The 15131-nt window shown below is 40.3% G+C and overlaps 1 protein-coding gene across 2 annotated transcripts in view; it reads left to right on the forward strand.

Moving 5' to 3' along the window:
• The first annotated feature begins 398 nt into the window (after positions 1 to 398).
• Positions 399 to 15131, forward strand: part of CLUAP1 (clusterin associated protein 1) — a 65976-nt gene continuing 51243 nt past the window's right edge. For both annotated transcript variants that reach the window (XM_068420258.1, XM_068420259.1), the window contains exons 1-5: positions 399 to 484; positions 1099 to 1210; positions 3216 to 3300; positions 6887 to 7066; positions 8152 to 8247. In XM_068420258.1, coding sequence (XP_068276359.1) covers positions 463 to 484; positions 1099 to 1210; positions 3216 to 3300; positions 6887 to 7066; positions 8152 to 8247 — 495 coding nt within the window. In that variant the 5' untranslated portion in view covers positions 399 to 462. The remainder of the gene's footprint in view (positions 485 to 1098; positions 1211 to 3215; positions 3301 to 6886; positions 7067 to 8151; positions 8248 to 15131) is intronic.

The raw sequence follows: 15131 nt of genomic DNA on the forward strand, positions 1-15131 counted from the left end.
CTTCTCATATTTAGATGGAACTTCCCATGTTTCAGTTTGTGCTGAATCAAATAACTGGTGATGGCTCTTAGCCCTCACTCCCTGAGTAACCCACTGAAGCCCAGGCTCAGCAAAGCTCCTGTCCTGGCTGGATGTCCCCTCAGGCAGTGCTGGGGGGTGGCAGCAGGGAGCTGGGGAGTCCCGGAGAGGGGCCTGTGTCCCGGAGCCATCTCCCAGCACCCAGGAATCGGCCAAGACACAGCGGTGATCCCAGACCCGGCCCGGGCAGCGGGGCCAGCCTGCAGAGCAAGGGGGAGGTGCGGGGGCGCAGGGCCAGCCGCGCCGCCGTGGCCCTTCGCTTTCCGCAGGAGTTTGGCGCCGGCGCCGCGCCATAGGGAGGGGCGTTGCCATGGAGACGGGCGGCGGGGCCTGGCGCGGCGTAGCGCGGCGGCGGCAGCCGGGGACCCGCGGGCTCCCCCGGCGATGTCGTTCCGCGACCTGAGGAGTGAGGAGCCAGGCTGAGGGCCGCGGGGGTGGGGCGGAGGGACGGGACGGGCCGCGGCAGCCCCCGGTCTCGGTGCCCCGGGCTGCTGGGGCCTGCGGAGCGGCTCCGGCCCCGTCGGGTGCCTCAGCAGCCGAGCGGGTCCCGCTTTTCCTTCGAGTTTTGCCCTTATAGTTTCACTTAGAGATGGGTGAGGGGGCTTGGGGGCCAAGCCGTGCCTCAGCCGGGGGCTGCGGGAAGGCCTGCTGCGGGGCTGGAGCCCTTAAATTGAGCGGCAGGCTGCGCTTTAAGGGCAGAGGAAAGGCAGAGGAGGCGGGCAGCACAGCCTCTGTAGTGGTGGTCAGCGCAGGCCGTGCTTAACTTCACTTAAACGGTGTGTTTTGTACAGAGAAGCTGTTTTAATGTTGTTTCTGCCCAGTGAGTCCCTTGTTAAAAAGTTGCCTTTTTACTCAGGCATGTTTTCTATTGAAATTATATTATTTTTCTAATTAATCCGTTCAGGATTTTTTTTAACAGTCCTTTGAACAGGGCATATCTGATGGTAAATGAACAGCGTGCTGTGGGAACCGGAGTTCTTGGTTGATACGTGAGAAGGAATCCCTGCTCTTGTTTTTCAGATTTCACTGAGATGATGAGGGCACTGGGGTATCCCCGGCTCATCTCGATGGAGAATTTCCATACCCCAAACTTCAGGCTTGTTTCAGAAGTGCTTCTGTGGCTAGTGAAAAGGTTGGTGATTAGGGTAACAGATGTTGGGGGCGTGATGGGTGTGCTTGGAGCTGATGTTTTGGTGTGAAGCTGTAGGAACATAATGGTATTTAGTCATTCTTTGAGATCTAGTCTTCTAAATATCAGATAGAAAATGTGGTAGTTAGGTTTGCAGGTTTTTAGTTTAATTATACATCCCAAAACTGAAGTAGCTGAAGTAGAAAATACAATGACTCAGTCCTGGCAGAGACTGCATCCTGAAGGTGGACATTATTATTCAAAAGTAGCTGTATCTCTTTCACATATTCTACACTGTATCTCTTTCACATATTCTACAAACTCTGTTACCATTCTGCCTGTGTCTGACCTTGTACCCCAAACAGGTTGATAATACAGTGAGAACTTAAAGATACAGTTACCTCTTACCTTGTTGCTACGATTGTTATTGGTTCAACCTGGTATTGTCTAACATCCATGCTATGTTTAAAAAAAAATAAAATGATATAGTACTAATGTACTACTGTTCAGCTGTAGTTTTACACCCACTTAACCCATTGACAGACTTTGGTTTACGAAACTTGAGGTGCTAATCAAATGATACATGATCTTTCTCCCATGTAAGTGAAAAAATAAAGTTTTTTAAGCTACTCATGAAGCAGAATATTACAATTGAAAATATGACAGTGACCCATTTGCCTGATTGCTGTTTTTTGGCCTGGATTCATAATTACTATCCATTAAGTTTAGTTACCAAGCTGTTAGAAATTTGCTGAGTACTGTTGCAATTGTAATAAAATAGGGAAATACTTACAACCGTTCAAAATTACTTGGATTAAGTTTTCTAAATATTCTTTAAATACTGCTGTTACACTGAGAGTCTAAATTACTGGTTGTTTTCAACTCGTGTAAAAACATAAATCAGTGTCCTCCTAGTACGTAACGGTAAAATAACAGAGCAATTGAAAGAAAACAAAAATATTGTTTTAAAACTTTTTCTCTAATGAACCTGAACACTTTTAAAAGCTTAAACTTCCCTGTTATAAGATTACTGGGAACCCTCTGCCTAGTAGTGAAGCGCTTCACTTCACACCAAATAATAACTGGACACTGGCACCCTTTTCTGCGATGGGTCGGAATTACGCTTGGCACAGGCAGACAGCTTTTGCAGCTTCTGCAAGCCTTTTAATTACACTTTAAAGCAGAGAGGCTGCTTTGCACATGCCTTGCTTGTATTTTCAAATGTGATTTGAAAGCGAAGGTGCTTTTCTTGCCTGTCTGAATGCTGAAAATCTCAAAGCCTTTTATGAGACGGGGAATTTACTTTTTACTTCCCTGGTTCCTGCAGGCTGGTGACTTCTCAAAGTTTCTGCATTTCACTAGTGCTTTTTTCAAGCATTTCCCAATCTTTCAATATGCTTTTTCATAAGTTTTGTTTACTCTTGAAAGTAAGTGGTATGTTTGAAATTATGTCTGCGTGTGAACTTTTCTTGTGTATTTTGAGTGTGGAAAAGTGACATAACATTGTAAAGGACAAGGTGGCTGGTTTTGTTATGACCAACAGTAGTACAAGTCATTTTAACATACCGCCAGAAAGACTGGGAGTATTAACTCAGTCATATGGCTGGTGTTTTAAATTGTGAAGCCACACATGATCAAGTTGAGTTTGATTTATATAAGCAGCTTGTGATTTAGGTAGTTAATTACTTCTTTAAGTATTTCACAGACTTGATTGAGCCAGCTAAATTTTGCTCCAGTACAAAACTGACTGAAAAGGTGTATTCAGGACCCCACAGTAACAATTCCTTCTGGAGAAGTGCTCCAGGTTTTACAGCTTTTGCAGTTTGTACACAAACCCATTGCCATGTATTCCAGGGTCTGGATACCCCGCTCTGCAGCAGGAGTTAAAGATTTCTTCTCCAGTCTCGTACATGCTTGCTTTGTTTGATTTTTGCCTCACAAATGAACCAGTCTCTTTAATACTGCACATGTATTTCTTGTCAGAATCTATGCATGCTTCTCTCCACAGGTATGAACCTCAGACTGATATTCCTTCTGACTTGGAGACAGAACAGGATCGGGTTTTCTTCATTAAGGCAGTGGCTCAGTTCATGGTAAGTCTGCCTAAGGAGTCGTGCTTAAGCCCATTGAAATACTGGTTCCATATTAGCGTTAATGCTTTCTCTCTGAACCCCTTACAATTTCCTTGCAATGGGTGGCTGAGTATGTATTGTCTTCTCGTGCTGTATTGTGTGTCTTGTGCTCTTATAAACTTGGACAGGCCAAGGCGTGCTGTTACTGAAATCACGTAGTTAGGCACATTTCTTTGCAGATTTGGGATCTGAACATCTAACGCTAAAACAACATTCATCCTTATCCCTTCGTATTTATAAAAAGGTAATAGTGGAAGATACAGCTGTAGATGGAAGTTTTTTGAAGCCATTTAAATGGGTTCAGAAGGGATCCCATCATATTTATTCCTAAATTGGGATGCCTCATTCTTTTGTATGCTTGAATAGTCATAACTTCTGATATTTTCATTATGATCTAGAATCATATATTGGTATTCTGTTGTATGAGCCTTCTCACCTTCTAGATCGAGCCATGTTTTTCTCGGATCAAATCTTTTATCACGTTTTGCATGAGTGTGCTTGAATTTAGTCTCGTGGAATAAAATAACATTGTCCTTCATATCACTCTTGTTATTTTGGTGCAGCATGAGCCTTTGCTGTTACGACACACTTACATAGCACTCTTGATCAGGTGGAAAAAACTTAATGGGGCTGTGTGTGGGTCTGGAAGCAATGGAAGTCTTTATGCTAATACCAAAGATTAATTCCTGATAATATTTTTTGAATTAAAAAAAAATATATTAAAATGGCATTCTAACCAAGCCAGCTTTCCCTTCTGTATTTATGATGATGTCCACCATAAATTTTCTTAATTCTTAATTTTACAATGTTTAGAGCATGATACACTTTTGTACATATTACAATGCACTTTTGAGCCCTGAAGCATTATAAGGTGTAGTGAACAGATCTGTTTTGTTTGGAGGCATTTCCCCCCTCCAAATCAAGCTTGTTTTAAAAGGACAAATATGGAAGCAGAAATAATGTTATGCATACATTTTCCTTTTAATGGCTGATTTCATGTAAGAAATCCCAAGGGTTTTGAAGAATTACATAATATGATTCAGAAAATGAAATGAATGGAAATTACTTTAATCATCCTGTACTTAGTCTCAGTTAATATTACAAGATAATGTGGGGATTATCGTAGGCTTTCAGCATTTTCAGAATGAGAAAAGCTTGTCGACATTTCCGTGATAATTCACTGTCCATGGAATCCAGTTATGTTCTCAATAGCTTTATGCATCCGTAGCCAGATGTGAGATTTGATGGAGACAGATTTGTCTCAGAAGAGAATATCGGGGTAGATGAATCATCATGAAACAGAACTGGAGTATTGCTCTCCTTTACTGAACAAGAAGTAGAGATGTGTTAATTTTTTGCGCAGAGTATGTATTGCTCTGTGTTACTGGTAGTTTGAGAACTTACTAAATGTCTCCTTTTCGACCCAAAAGTTCCTGAAGTGGCTGCAGGGTTGTCTTATGTGGGTTTTTAATCATTTCCCCACCTAGAACTGCCCGAGTCTGTGTAGCTCAATACCTGGCTCCTACTCAAGCCCACTTGGATCCAAATTTGAGGTAGAGTGCAGCAAAAAGCCTCTTGAGTTTAGTCTCATAGAAACGCACTCATGCAAACATACGTAGCAAACCAAAGTACCAAACCTTTTGCAAAAGGCAGACATATTTGTTTTTTAAAAGGTGGTGGGAGAAGCAGTTGATTAGCAGTCTGCTAATAATCTTCCTGAGCGCTTTCCGGGAAGTATCATGTGTTCAATTCCCATTTCAGCCTGGGGAGATTTAGAGCCACTATTTCAGTACCCAGGAGACTATCCTAAGTATTAAACAAGATGGGGAGATGAGAGCAATCCTCATTCTTCCTGTTGAGAATGTGCCGTTGTACAGGAAAGAGCTCAAGATCTTTGGGCTAGACAGGCTGCAGACCATGACCCTGCAACCCAGTGGCTGGAGCACTCGGCTGGGAGTTCTCCTTCTTCCCTGGGCTCTTTTTGCGTTTCCAACACACTGTCAAAATGTGGCTCTATGATAATAATAAAGCAGATTTTAAAGTAAAGTAAATTTTCTGGCTGTTGTTGCCATTCTTGCAGTATATTTCTATTTGTCTTTTCTATTGCATTGTAATAATCTGATCTCCAGAATAGATGGAGGTGGTTTTTAATGATACTTTAAGACTAGAGTTGTTATAAAATAGGTGACCGTCTCAAGCTTTCCAAATATCAAGTTACCTTCAGTGCCATTATGCCAATCTGAAAAATATAGGTACTTGTCTGTGTATTTTTTCCTCATTTTAATTAGTCTTTGAGTGAAAAAACATTTTTTTTTCCTTTTACTAGACATTGATTTTTCTCTCTTGAGGTTGAATGGAACTTAAACCAGAATTCCTGTCTTTAACAACATCCCTTACGACGTGGTGCATTAGTCGTCTTTGTGTAGAGGATATTTAACAGATTCTGTCAATTTAATGACCTGCTTCTCTTAAAATATAATACCTACTGTTTCTATGATTAGTTTTTTGGATTCCTCCTACTGAAAGGAAGAAGAACATATCTGACTTTCCACCTTGTGTATTGGCTTATTTGAGGTCACGCTGGTCAAAATTTTCAAAAGTGACCCACTCTGCTTACGGTAACACTGTAATACCAAAGTTGTGTAACCCCATGAGTGAATCGTGGATAGAGTATTCCCAAAGGATAAACATTTTAGCAGAATTTTCATCTTAAAAAGATACTGAAAAGATGTGAAGTCATTTGGATACTTAGTTTTTGTATTCATAACTGGTGATCAGTTTTTGCTTGCTTGTTTAGTTGTGCCATCAGGAAGACTGCCTCAAAGTTTTACCTGAAGTTTGGTGTTGGCTCCTTGTGGCTATTCATTTATAATATAATCTTGTCAGGAATTTCAAGAGCAACATTTGTGTCCTTTCTGTGACAGATGTATCATTTCTATTATGCTCTTTTTCTTCCTTTATTATTTTGAAGTATAAAAAGATAATAATATAATTTTTAATGTTTTTCCTTACTGATCTGTCTGTACTTTTCAGAGATGAGAGACAAGGGAATAAAATCCCTAATATCGTAGCAGGGAAAAATTTGAGAGAAACAATAAAATATTCTGAAGGTACTGCTGGATGAGAAGACAGTTAAATTAGGATAATTGATCTTATTCTTGTAACTCATTAAGGGTGAAATTTACCTCTCTGCAGCATCATCACAAGACCTGGACAGCACTTACATTCCACTTAAACTTAATTGGAATTTAAGTGGTGCACAGGGTTTTTGCTGATCTTCACGCAGGGAAAAATTAATGGATAGTTTGAGGTTTTTTTCATTCTGGCAATTATCTGCAAATGTTCTGACATGCAGAAAGTGCACATGTTTCAGAAAAACTTTCTTCTAGAAACATCAGTAATATGATGAGGCAAACTTGTGTTTCCAAACAGGAAGATTTATCTGTGTAAAGCAGAGCATGGTGCCCCCAAAAAGAGCTGTCAAGTGAAGTGGTAAATGAGGCTTTTGTTCTTTGTGACACAATGAATTCATTCTTCCTTCCCAAAGGCTACCAAAGCTCACGTAAAGCTCAACACCAAGAAGCTTTACCAGGCAGATGGCTATGCAGTGAAGGAACTGCTAAAGGTCACCTCGGTGCTTTACGGTGCTATGAATACCAAGAGAGTGGAACTTGCAGATGTGAGTGAGGAAGACAGCAGCAAGTTCAAGTTTGATCTTGGCTCAAAAGTAAGGAAAACTTGTATTCTTGTTTTAGGCAGGGGTTTTGTGTTAGCTTATGAAAAACAAATCCATTTTCTAGCTGAAACTTAAGTAGAGAACGTTCTTGCAAGGGAGTGGTTATGGTTTTAACTCATACTTTCTGTAGTTGAGGTTATATGCTATGATTTGTTTTAATCTCTCTGAAATCTCAACCAGAAGCATAATACAACAGTGGCACAGAATTGGTTATCTTTGGTTTGGACTGCTGTTGAAATCATGGAAATATTGGAGTAGGCCGGAATAAAGACTATTTTCTATCTACTAACCTTGTTGCAACAGCAGGAGTTTGCAAAATACTGACTGAAAGTTGGTTTTCAGCCCATTTGTGTTGAAGGAAAGGGAAATCTTCACGTTACCCTAACAGACATAAAAGCTGTTCAAGCTCTTAAAATAAATGCCATGTCTAGATATTAAACAAAAGGAATTCCTGTTACTGCTTTTTGTTAGTTTTAGCACCTCTTCTATATTCTAATATTTTTAGTCTTTGATTCTTTGATAGCTACACTGTCATGCCTGCTTGTTAGGCAATAATACCACCATTCTTATAAAAATGGCAGAGCCACAGGTGATTTTTGCTCTTTGTAAGTCTGGTGTGCCTCCCTGAAGAAAGCACTTGAAGAAATAATGAAAAACCTCTTGTAGATGATCAATATCCATTACCTATGCAATGTGCTAGTCACCTTTTGGTATACATACTTTTTACTTCTGCATATGAAAAAGGTGATGTTTTCCTTTGCCCTGGGCAGCACATGAACCAACAACTGCCTGAGTCACAGTTTTGGGGAGGGTTTTTTTGTGTGTTGTCCTAAAGTGGCTGGGGTTTCACCCACAAGCCTATGCCTAAATAGTGCCTCACCTAGACCATTTTAAAGCCAAGAGACAGGCTCACTCTGATGCCAGTGGATAACTTTTCCAATATTATAGTAGAGTTTTGAGCACTGTGCTGACCTCCTATGCAGTTTTAACATCAAAATGGGAAAAATCTGTTGTGGATTTTCTTTGTGATATTGAGGGTTCTCTTTTGCTATTCAGTGCTGTTGCTTTGTTTCCAGATTGCTGACTTGAAGGCAGCTAGACAGCTTGCTTCTGAAATCACCTCCAAAGGAGCAACTCTGTATGACTTACTTGGCAAAGAAGTTGAACTAAGGGTAAGTATGTGCTGGAGAGTGAACTTGTGTTCAGTGGTGCTGCGAAGGAAAAAGGTGAAAAAAGTATCAGTAGTTCATCTTGGCAACTGCATCTAAAATGAATATTCTCTGAGTTGAAGGAATGGGTCTGAAAGTTTGCATTTCCTTCCCACTCATTCATACTTGGGTTGCAGTAAGCCTGAGAGAACAGTTCTGCATTTTCTCTTCAGCAGGAAACTGAAATACTCTGTGTAGAACTCTTTGGAAATATTAGCTTTATATGTACATTTTAGTGGTGGGATAGATATATTCTGAAAGATAAATGATTAATGCCCTTAGTTTGCCAAGTGCAAGGCTCATTACTTCTGTTACGGTAATTGAAGGCCTCGTGAGCTTGCAGGGTACATGTTCTTCAGCTTAGTTGTAAAATCACAAGCTGTTGCATGAAGCCACGGCAGTGTCCTGAAACACTGCCAATAAGTCTTTCAATTATTTTCTTAAATGCATTTATCTGCAATGCTGGCGGTTTTTCATTCGCTGAAAATAGATATTTAAAGAAGGGAAACCCTGAATGTTCTAGTACTGGTTTTGGTTATCTTCAGATTGCAACATCTGAGCTGTAGGAAGCGCACCCTGTAAGAGCTGTAGACTGCGTGTCTTGATGATTAATGCTCCTGGATCCTTGTTTGATGGAGTACAAGTGTTTCAAAGGGTAGATGATATACCGGGAATATTATCTGTGGAACATTGCCTTTTCTACTAGATGTGTTAGCATGGTATGCAGCAGTGTGAAAGGCATTTTAAAAGAGAGAGAAGCAATAAGCCAATTTAATTCAACATACACGTTCGTCACAAAACTGTTAATCAGTCCCTTCTCATCTTGCTTTTTTTGCTTAAGTTCTTGGCTTTGAAATAGTTTTCACAGGAATACTACCTAGTGTGTAAATGTTTGCTTCGGCGCATTAAACCCTTTTCTCTGTGTACAGCATCCGAAGAACTCCACCGAAAAGTCAAGTATAGGTCAGTATAAGGCAGCATTTTTAAAAAATACTCAAGCATTGGTTTGAAATTGGGCATTGTTTGATCACTTTAAATCAAGGCTTTGAAGAGTCCAAATGACTTTAGAACTGGGCCCTAGAAAAGGGCCTTGCATAAGTGCAGTGTGCTGAAAGCATGAAATGAAAAATCAAGAGATGAGTAAGTGCTTCAGTGCAGCCACTTCTCATTGGGTCCCTTAAGAAATCCTCAAGGGAAGGCTAAGGGTGCAATTTCTAAAAGGACGGTATTCCTTATATACAGTAGCGAGCACGTGTTTCTTGTGGCGTAATGACTGGGTGCACAAGGTGGGGCTAACTAATCCTGTGTAGGTACACGGTTTATCTTTTGCAAAAAGGTTTGACAGATTGAACTTGTTAACTTTAAGAAATCCTGTCTTAGGGAAGATGACCTTTGCTTCTGTCTCATTAGCTCCGAGTTTATATCCTAAAAGCACAAGGCGACACTACGACAGCACAGTGAGAACCTCCGGAGAGCAGCAGAAGAGACTTTCATGCTCTGTTCCTTATGATTTGTGACTGGTTCCAGCTTTCTTCAGTGATTTGTTAAGCCTGAACCCGTTTTTGGCTTGTGTTAAATGCCAAGTTTAGTACATAAGCGTGTGACAAGTTTGAGACTGGAGCCTGTAGCAAAGCAAATAGGTTTCGGGGTAAAAGCCATGAAGTTGCAGTAACCAGTTGTTCAGTGGAATTTGTCAAGTTTTCCTTTTTTAATTATAAGCACCCAACTCTGCCTTTCACTTGCAATATGCCATTTGCTCATCAAGCGAGAGGCTTAGAGCCAAATGCTGCTGGTTTCTTCTGTCGGTGTTAGGTCTGATAATGCCCACGGAAGTCACTGGAGCTGCAGTTCTTGCTAAGGAGCCAGTGTTGAGGGCAGTAAGGAATTGCCCTTCTTCATTTCACACATCTTCCCTGGGTCCTTCACAGAGGTGCTCAGATCATCACAGGGATGGCATCCTCTGCCTGCCCTTCCCACCTGATTCCAGAAGTGCAATTAATTCTGGCTTCCTGTGGGGAGTTAGAGCTTTGTCTGTAGATATCAAATGAGTTGCCATTAATCTAAGGTTACTTTTATTATTTTTTAATGTGAAGATTATTGATTTCCATTGCTTATTTTCTTTTGACGTTGCATGGCTAAGTAATGCACACAATAAATTGCACTGGCAGAGGGATTGCACTATTAAAGGGTAATAGGAGAGCAGTATGGTTTATTTTTTCATTACATTTTATGTCCTGAAACCTGTTGCATATAATAAAAGACCAGCTGTGGTACTGTTTTAATGAATTTGAAAACATGGTAGTTTTATGTTCCCTGAACCTCTTTTTTTTTTTTTTTTTTCCAATCCATTCATTTCCAAATATTTAAATGAAGGATCTTCCTACCTAGGCTTAGACAGACTGATGATGTATCTTGTGTCTATCCTAAGTGAAGACTGCTTCATTTTCCAGCAGCTGTAAAAGAAATGCCAGCATTTGGCACTAATGGGTTGACTAGGTCTGTTCTCATAGTCTGAGCAGCTTTTGGGGAAAGATCATTGGGAAAAAGTGAAGTACAACTCATTATTTCCTTTAGAAATGTTGACTTTAATTTGTGTCAGAACCTTTACTTTATTGGAGTTCTTTTTGCACATAACTTATGCAGAAACTGTGTAGAAAAGCCTTATATGTTAGATAAATTTTATTGCTCCAAGTCACGGAACACTTTTTTTAATAAATTACTTTATGAATGAAAACAGACTTCAGCTAGAGAAGAGTTTATTAAGGGAATGGTTCTGTTAGATGTACTGTAGATACATAGTGATGTAAATGTATGTGTGTTTTATTGGGAAGAGTTTTTCTGTAGTTGTTTTCTTGGAAATGTGATACTGTGCCTTTCTGATGCCTTTGCAAATACATTATTTCCTGACTGAATATGTAGTTCTTATGTATATGCAAACTGATTTCAAAGTTAATCTGTAATGTAAAAAAAACCTTCAAGAACAGAGGAAGAAATAAAACCTACAGGTGTTAATTTGATGAATTCAGACTATGACTTTGAAAAAAATATCAAGAGCTATACTTTCCTCATCAGATGAAAATCACACACGTCATTTTTGGTTTAAAAAAGAAATCAGATTTTATATTTGAAAAAGAAGAGGAAGGTATTTCCTGATTAACAATCCTAAAGCAGCAGAAAGCTTAAACGAGAAGAGAAGCCGTTTGGTTCCAGCCCCGCAGATAGGTAGAGAGATTTCCTTGCCGGCTGTCAGCAGATCCCAGCTTGTGCAGCGGGTTGTGGAGCAGCAGGTGCGGAGGGGGAGAAGTACAGGAGATGCATGGGTGTTACTACGGCTGTGTCACCTGCACTGACAGGTAACTGTTAAACGGGAGCTTGGCCTGGTTAATTCTGGGGAGCAATTCAGCGCTAAGGGGGAAAGGGATCACAGAATCAACCAGGTTGGAAGAGCCCTCTGGGATCATTGGGTCCAACCTTTGACCTAACCCCGCTGTGTCAACTAGACCATGGCACTAAGTGCCGCAATAAGTCTTTTCTTAAACACCTCCAGGGATGGTGACTCCACCACCTCCCTGGGCAGCCCGTTCCAATGCTTAATATCCCTTTCTGTGAAGAAATTTTTCCTAATGTCTAACCTGAACCTCCCCTGGCGCAGCTTGAGGCTATGTTCTCTAATCCTGTAATGATGAAAAGCCTTACTTGATCAGAGAATCTTTGGAGTTAAATGTTGAATTACATTGAAGCTGTGTTGTTTCTAGACCAACTGTGGATGAGCACTGTATAGGTTATTGGTGTCTTGTGGCAGTGCAATGGTGGAGATGCAGAATTTTTATTTTAAAACTCATTTAAGCCTCACAGTTGCAAGCTAGTTTGCAGTTTCCAGTTTTATGGATCCAAGTCTTAGAGTACCGAAATTGCAAAGCTGGAATTCGTGGAGTGTAGTGGGGTTGATGAACGACTTTTGGTACGACACAGTGAGATCCCTGGGTGAAAAGCAAATTCTGTGCACAGAGATGTACATCTTCATCTTCATTGTTTCCTTTACTGACAGGGGACTTTCTCTGCTTTGCATTACTGTGTAGCCTTAATTTTCAGAATATTTACAACTAGCTTTGGTAGAGTAATTAGACACTTTGAGTTCTGTTTTTCTTCAATCTGTTTTCTAGCTTTTTTTTTTTGGATGGGGAAGGTAGAGATTGTTCTGGATTCGAGGTGGGGATGGGAGATTTTGTTTGAATTTCTTTCTCTCTTTTCATACACTACACTAAATGCTTAGCATGATTAAAAGAAGCAGAAGTTGAAAATACCAGTGTTGTGGTTAAGCCTGTCAAGCCCAAAATCAAGAATAGCAGCAATAGCATTAATGTCAGTCCTCGGGCAAAATGCAGCACCACTTCACTGTGCATTCGCTTTGGGTTCCCATGTGAACCCGTAACGGCTGGTGAGCGGTTGTTCCTGGGGAAAATGGCAAGATGAATTTTTTAGGGGGCAGGGGAGGGGTGATGAGGTGATCCAAATAATTCTTTAGCACAAAATAAGGCAGTAATGAATTCCAAGGTCAGTTGTGATCAGCTGAGGAAGGACATGCCTGGGTTATCATACGTTGAATATCCGAAATCCAAAAGGAAAAATTTGCGGCTATTTATAACACCTCAGCGAAGCTGCCTGCCTGCCACTTTGCATCTGCCAGAGGTCCTGTGGACACATTAGCAGGAGCCTGTCAGGAAGCTGCCTTGCTTAGACTTGCTGAATTATTAGACACAGTAAGATAATGAAGCAAAATAATTCCAGAATAAAACTGCCTCTGTGCTGGTGGCAGGCATAAAGATTTCTGACCTTCTCAGGGTTATTTTCATTTTATTTACCTCTTAATTAGCTCTAAGCCATGTAAAACTGAAGAAAGATGAAAATAATCTTTTTTATTTTTAAAGTGTACTTAGCTTGTGCTGAAGATGAGCCACACAGTGGGTCTGGTTTCTAATGCTTCTCTTGGCACCTACCCCATCTGTGACCTTGAACAAACTGTGTATCCTCTTGTGTAAATAAAATAATTTCTGTAATTTTGTGGGTTAAAGCTTTTAACAGCCAGCCAAAGTGTTTCCCAATCTATGGAGGATAAATTTCTATAAGTCCAGGGTATCGCTACAAGTGTTACTGATATGTATGCACATAGTATAAGCTTGTTCCAAGTGATGGAAGTCGTTGAGAATCTCTTTACTGACTTCAGTTTGTGAAACGGTTGAATTAAACTCTTAGGAGAGCCAAAGGCGTTTAGATCCAGCTGTGGAACTGAGATGATATTAGTTACAACAAAAGGAGTTGCCACTGAGGACATTTAACTTGGATCTCTTTATTCACAGCTTTTTGATTAAGGAACTCTTCCTCCCTGCCTCCTCCTGCTCACGCTGTTGTCGCTCACTGCCTACTCTTTCTGTAGAGAGGTAGATCTGATTTGAGTGACGGCTGCATTATTCAGTACTCTCTGAAAGTTAACTATGAAGAATTATTTTATTTGTAACGTTGGAAACATTTTCCATCTGCCAAATGTTAGTTCTGGGTAGGAGATACTGCGTGGGAAAGGCTGATAAACTAATTTCTCTCATTTCATGTGCTCTGGTTACAAACTTGCCACACATACAATTTCCAGTGGAAATTTGTAACTTGAAATTGCCAGAACTCTGGAGAATTACCTAGTTTGCTTCAATTTTTTTTTTTAAACTGTCCTGCTTCTAACCAAAACCTAACCTATCCGTTTTGAGGAAAAGGGCTTATTGCAAAGTGGGAAGCCAAAATTAAACCTTGCAACTGTAAGACGTAGTTGAATCAGTACTGTCCTATATTTGAGATTGCTTTAACCGTAACTGTGGTTATATGCTATGTGGATATAACATTTGTGGATGTGTTTTATATAAGAAATTATTTTGTAGTGAACTTCCCAAGAGTATTTAGCTTGAAGACATAGCATCAGTTGTAAACTCATGGGTGGCACGTTTCTCCTTGCAGCCTGGGGACCAGGTACGTCAGTGCATTGGTAATTTTGTCAGCTAGCTGGAAGATCTGAATTCTTGTAGCTCAGTTCTAGACTGTTTCGAAAAACCATTCTAGTTTGGCAGGGAAGAAAATCACGTTTAAACCATCTTTTGGATGTCAGAGCATTTGTCAAAACCTGTATGAGTCTGCAAGAAGTTCCGCTTAATTGGACTGAATCAGAAACACCGTCTTCTGAATATCTGGTGAGGCTTTGGTGGTTCATTATTCCTAACCTTCCTTCATGAGACACAAGGTACAGTCATGTCAAAAGTTTAATTACATGAGAGGAAAATGTGCTGGCTTAAACACAAGGACAATGATTTTATCTATTTTTAGCTATTTAAAATGCCTTTGTTCCTGCCCAAAGTGAGCCACTCGGTATTTCTGTTGCTGGAATACAACAGCCACTTCCCTTACTGCTGGTGAAGCTTTGCTGAGGATGGAAACCCGAGCTGTATGGCAATGTTTACTAAGTCAAAGGCTCAATGTGAATTAAAAGTTTAAACTATCTCTTTGGGTGGTATTGCTGCACACACAATGCCTGCTCCTACCTTTGCTGACTGTGTGATGTCTTCATGTATCTTTGAGGTCTGAAAGATGCTGCTGAAAAATATATTCCTTTTTGTTGCTTTTTTTTTCCTAAGAAAACCGTAACCCTTCCTGAAGTTTTCTTATATGTTATCTATAAGGAAAGGAAATTCTATTTCAAACTTTGTTACAGAAGCATGTGGATAAAAGGAGAAGCTGAAAAGATTTTTGCCTGACTGGGTATCTTGACTTTTGATGACTCTGCTCTTTTTCCCTTTAAAAAACAAAAGCAA

The sequence above is a fragment of the Nyctibius grandis genome, chromosome 30, assembly GCF_013368605.1.
Source record: "Nyctibius grandis isolate bNycGra1 chromosome 30, bNycGra1.pri, whole genome shotgun sequence".
In the NCBI taxonomy this organism is placed as follows: domain Eukaryota; kingdom Metazoa; phylum Chordata; class Aves; order Nyctibiiformes; family Nyctibiidae; genus Nyctibius; species Nyctibius grandis.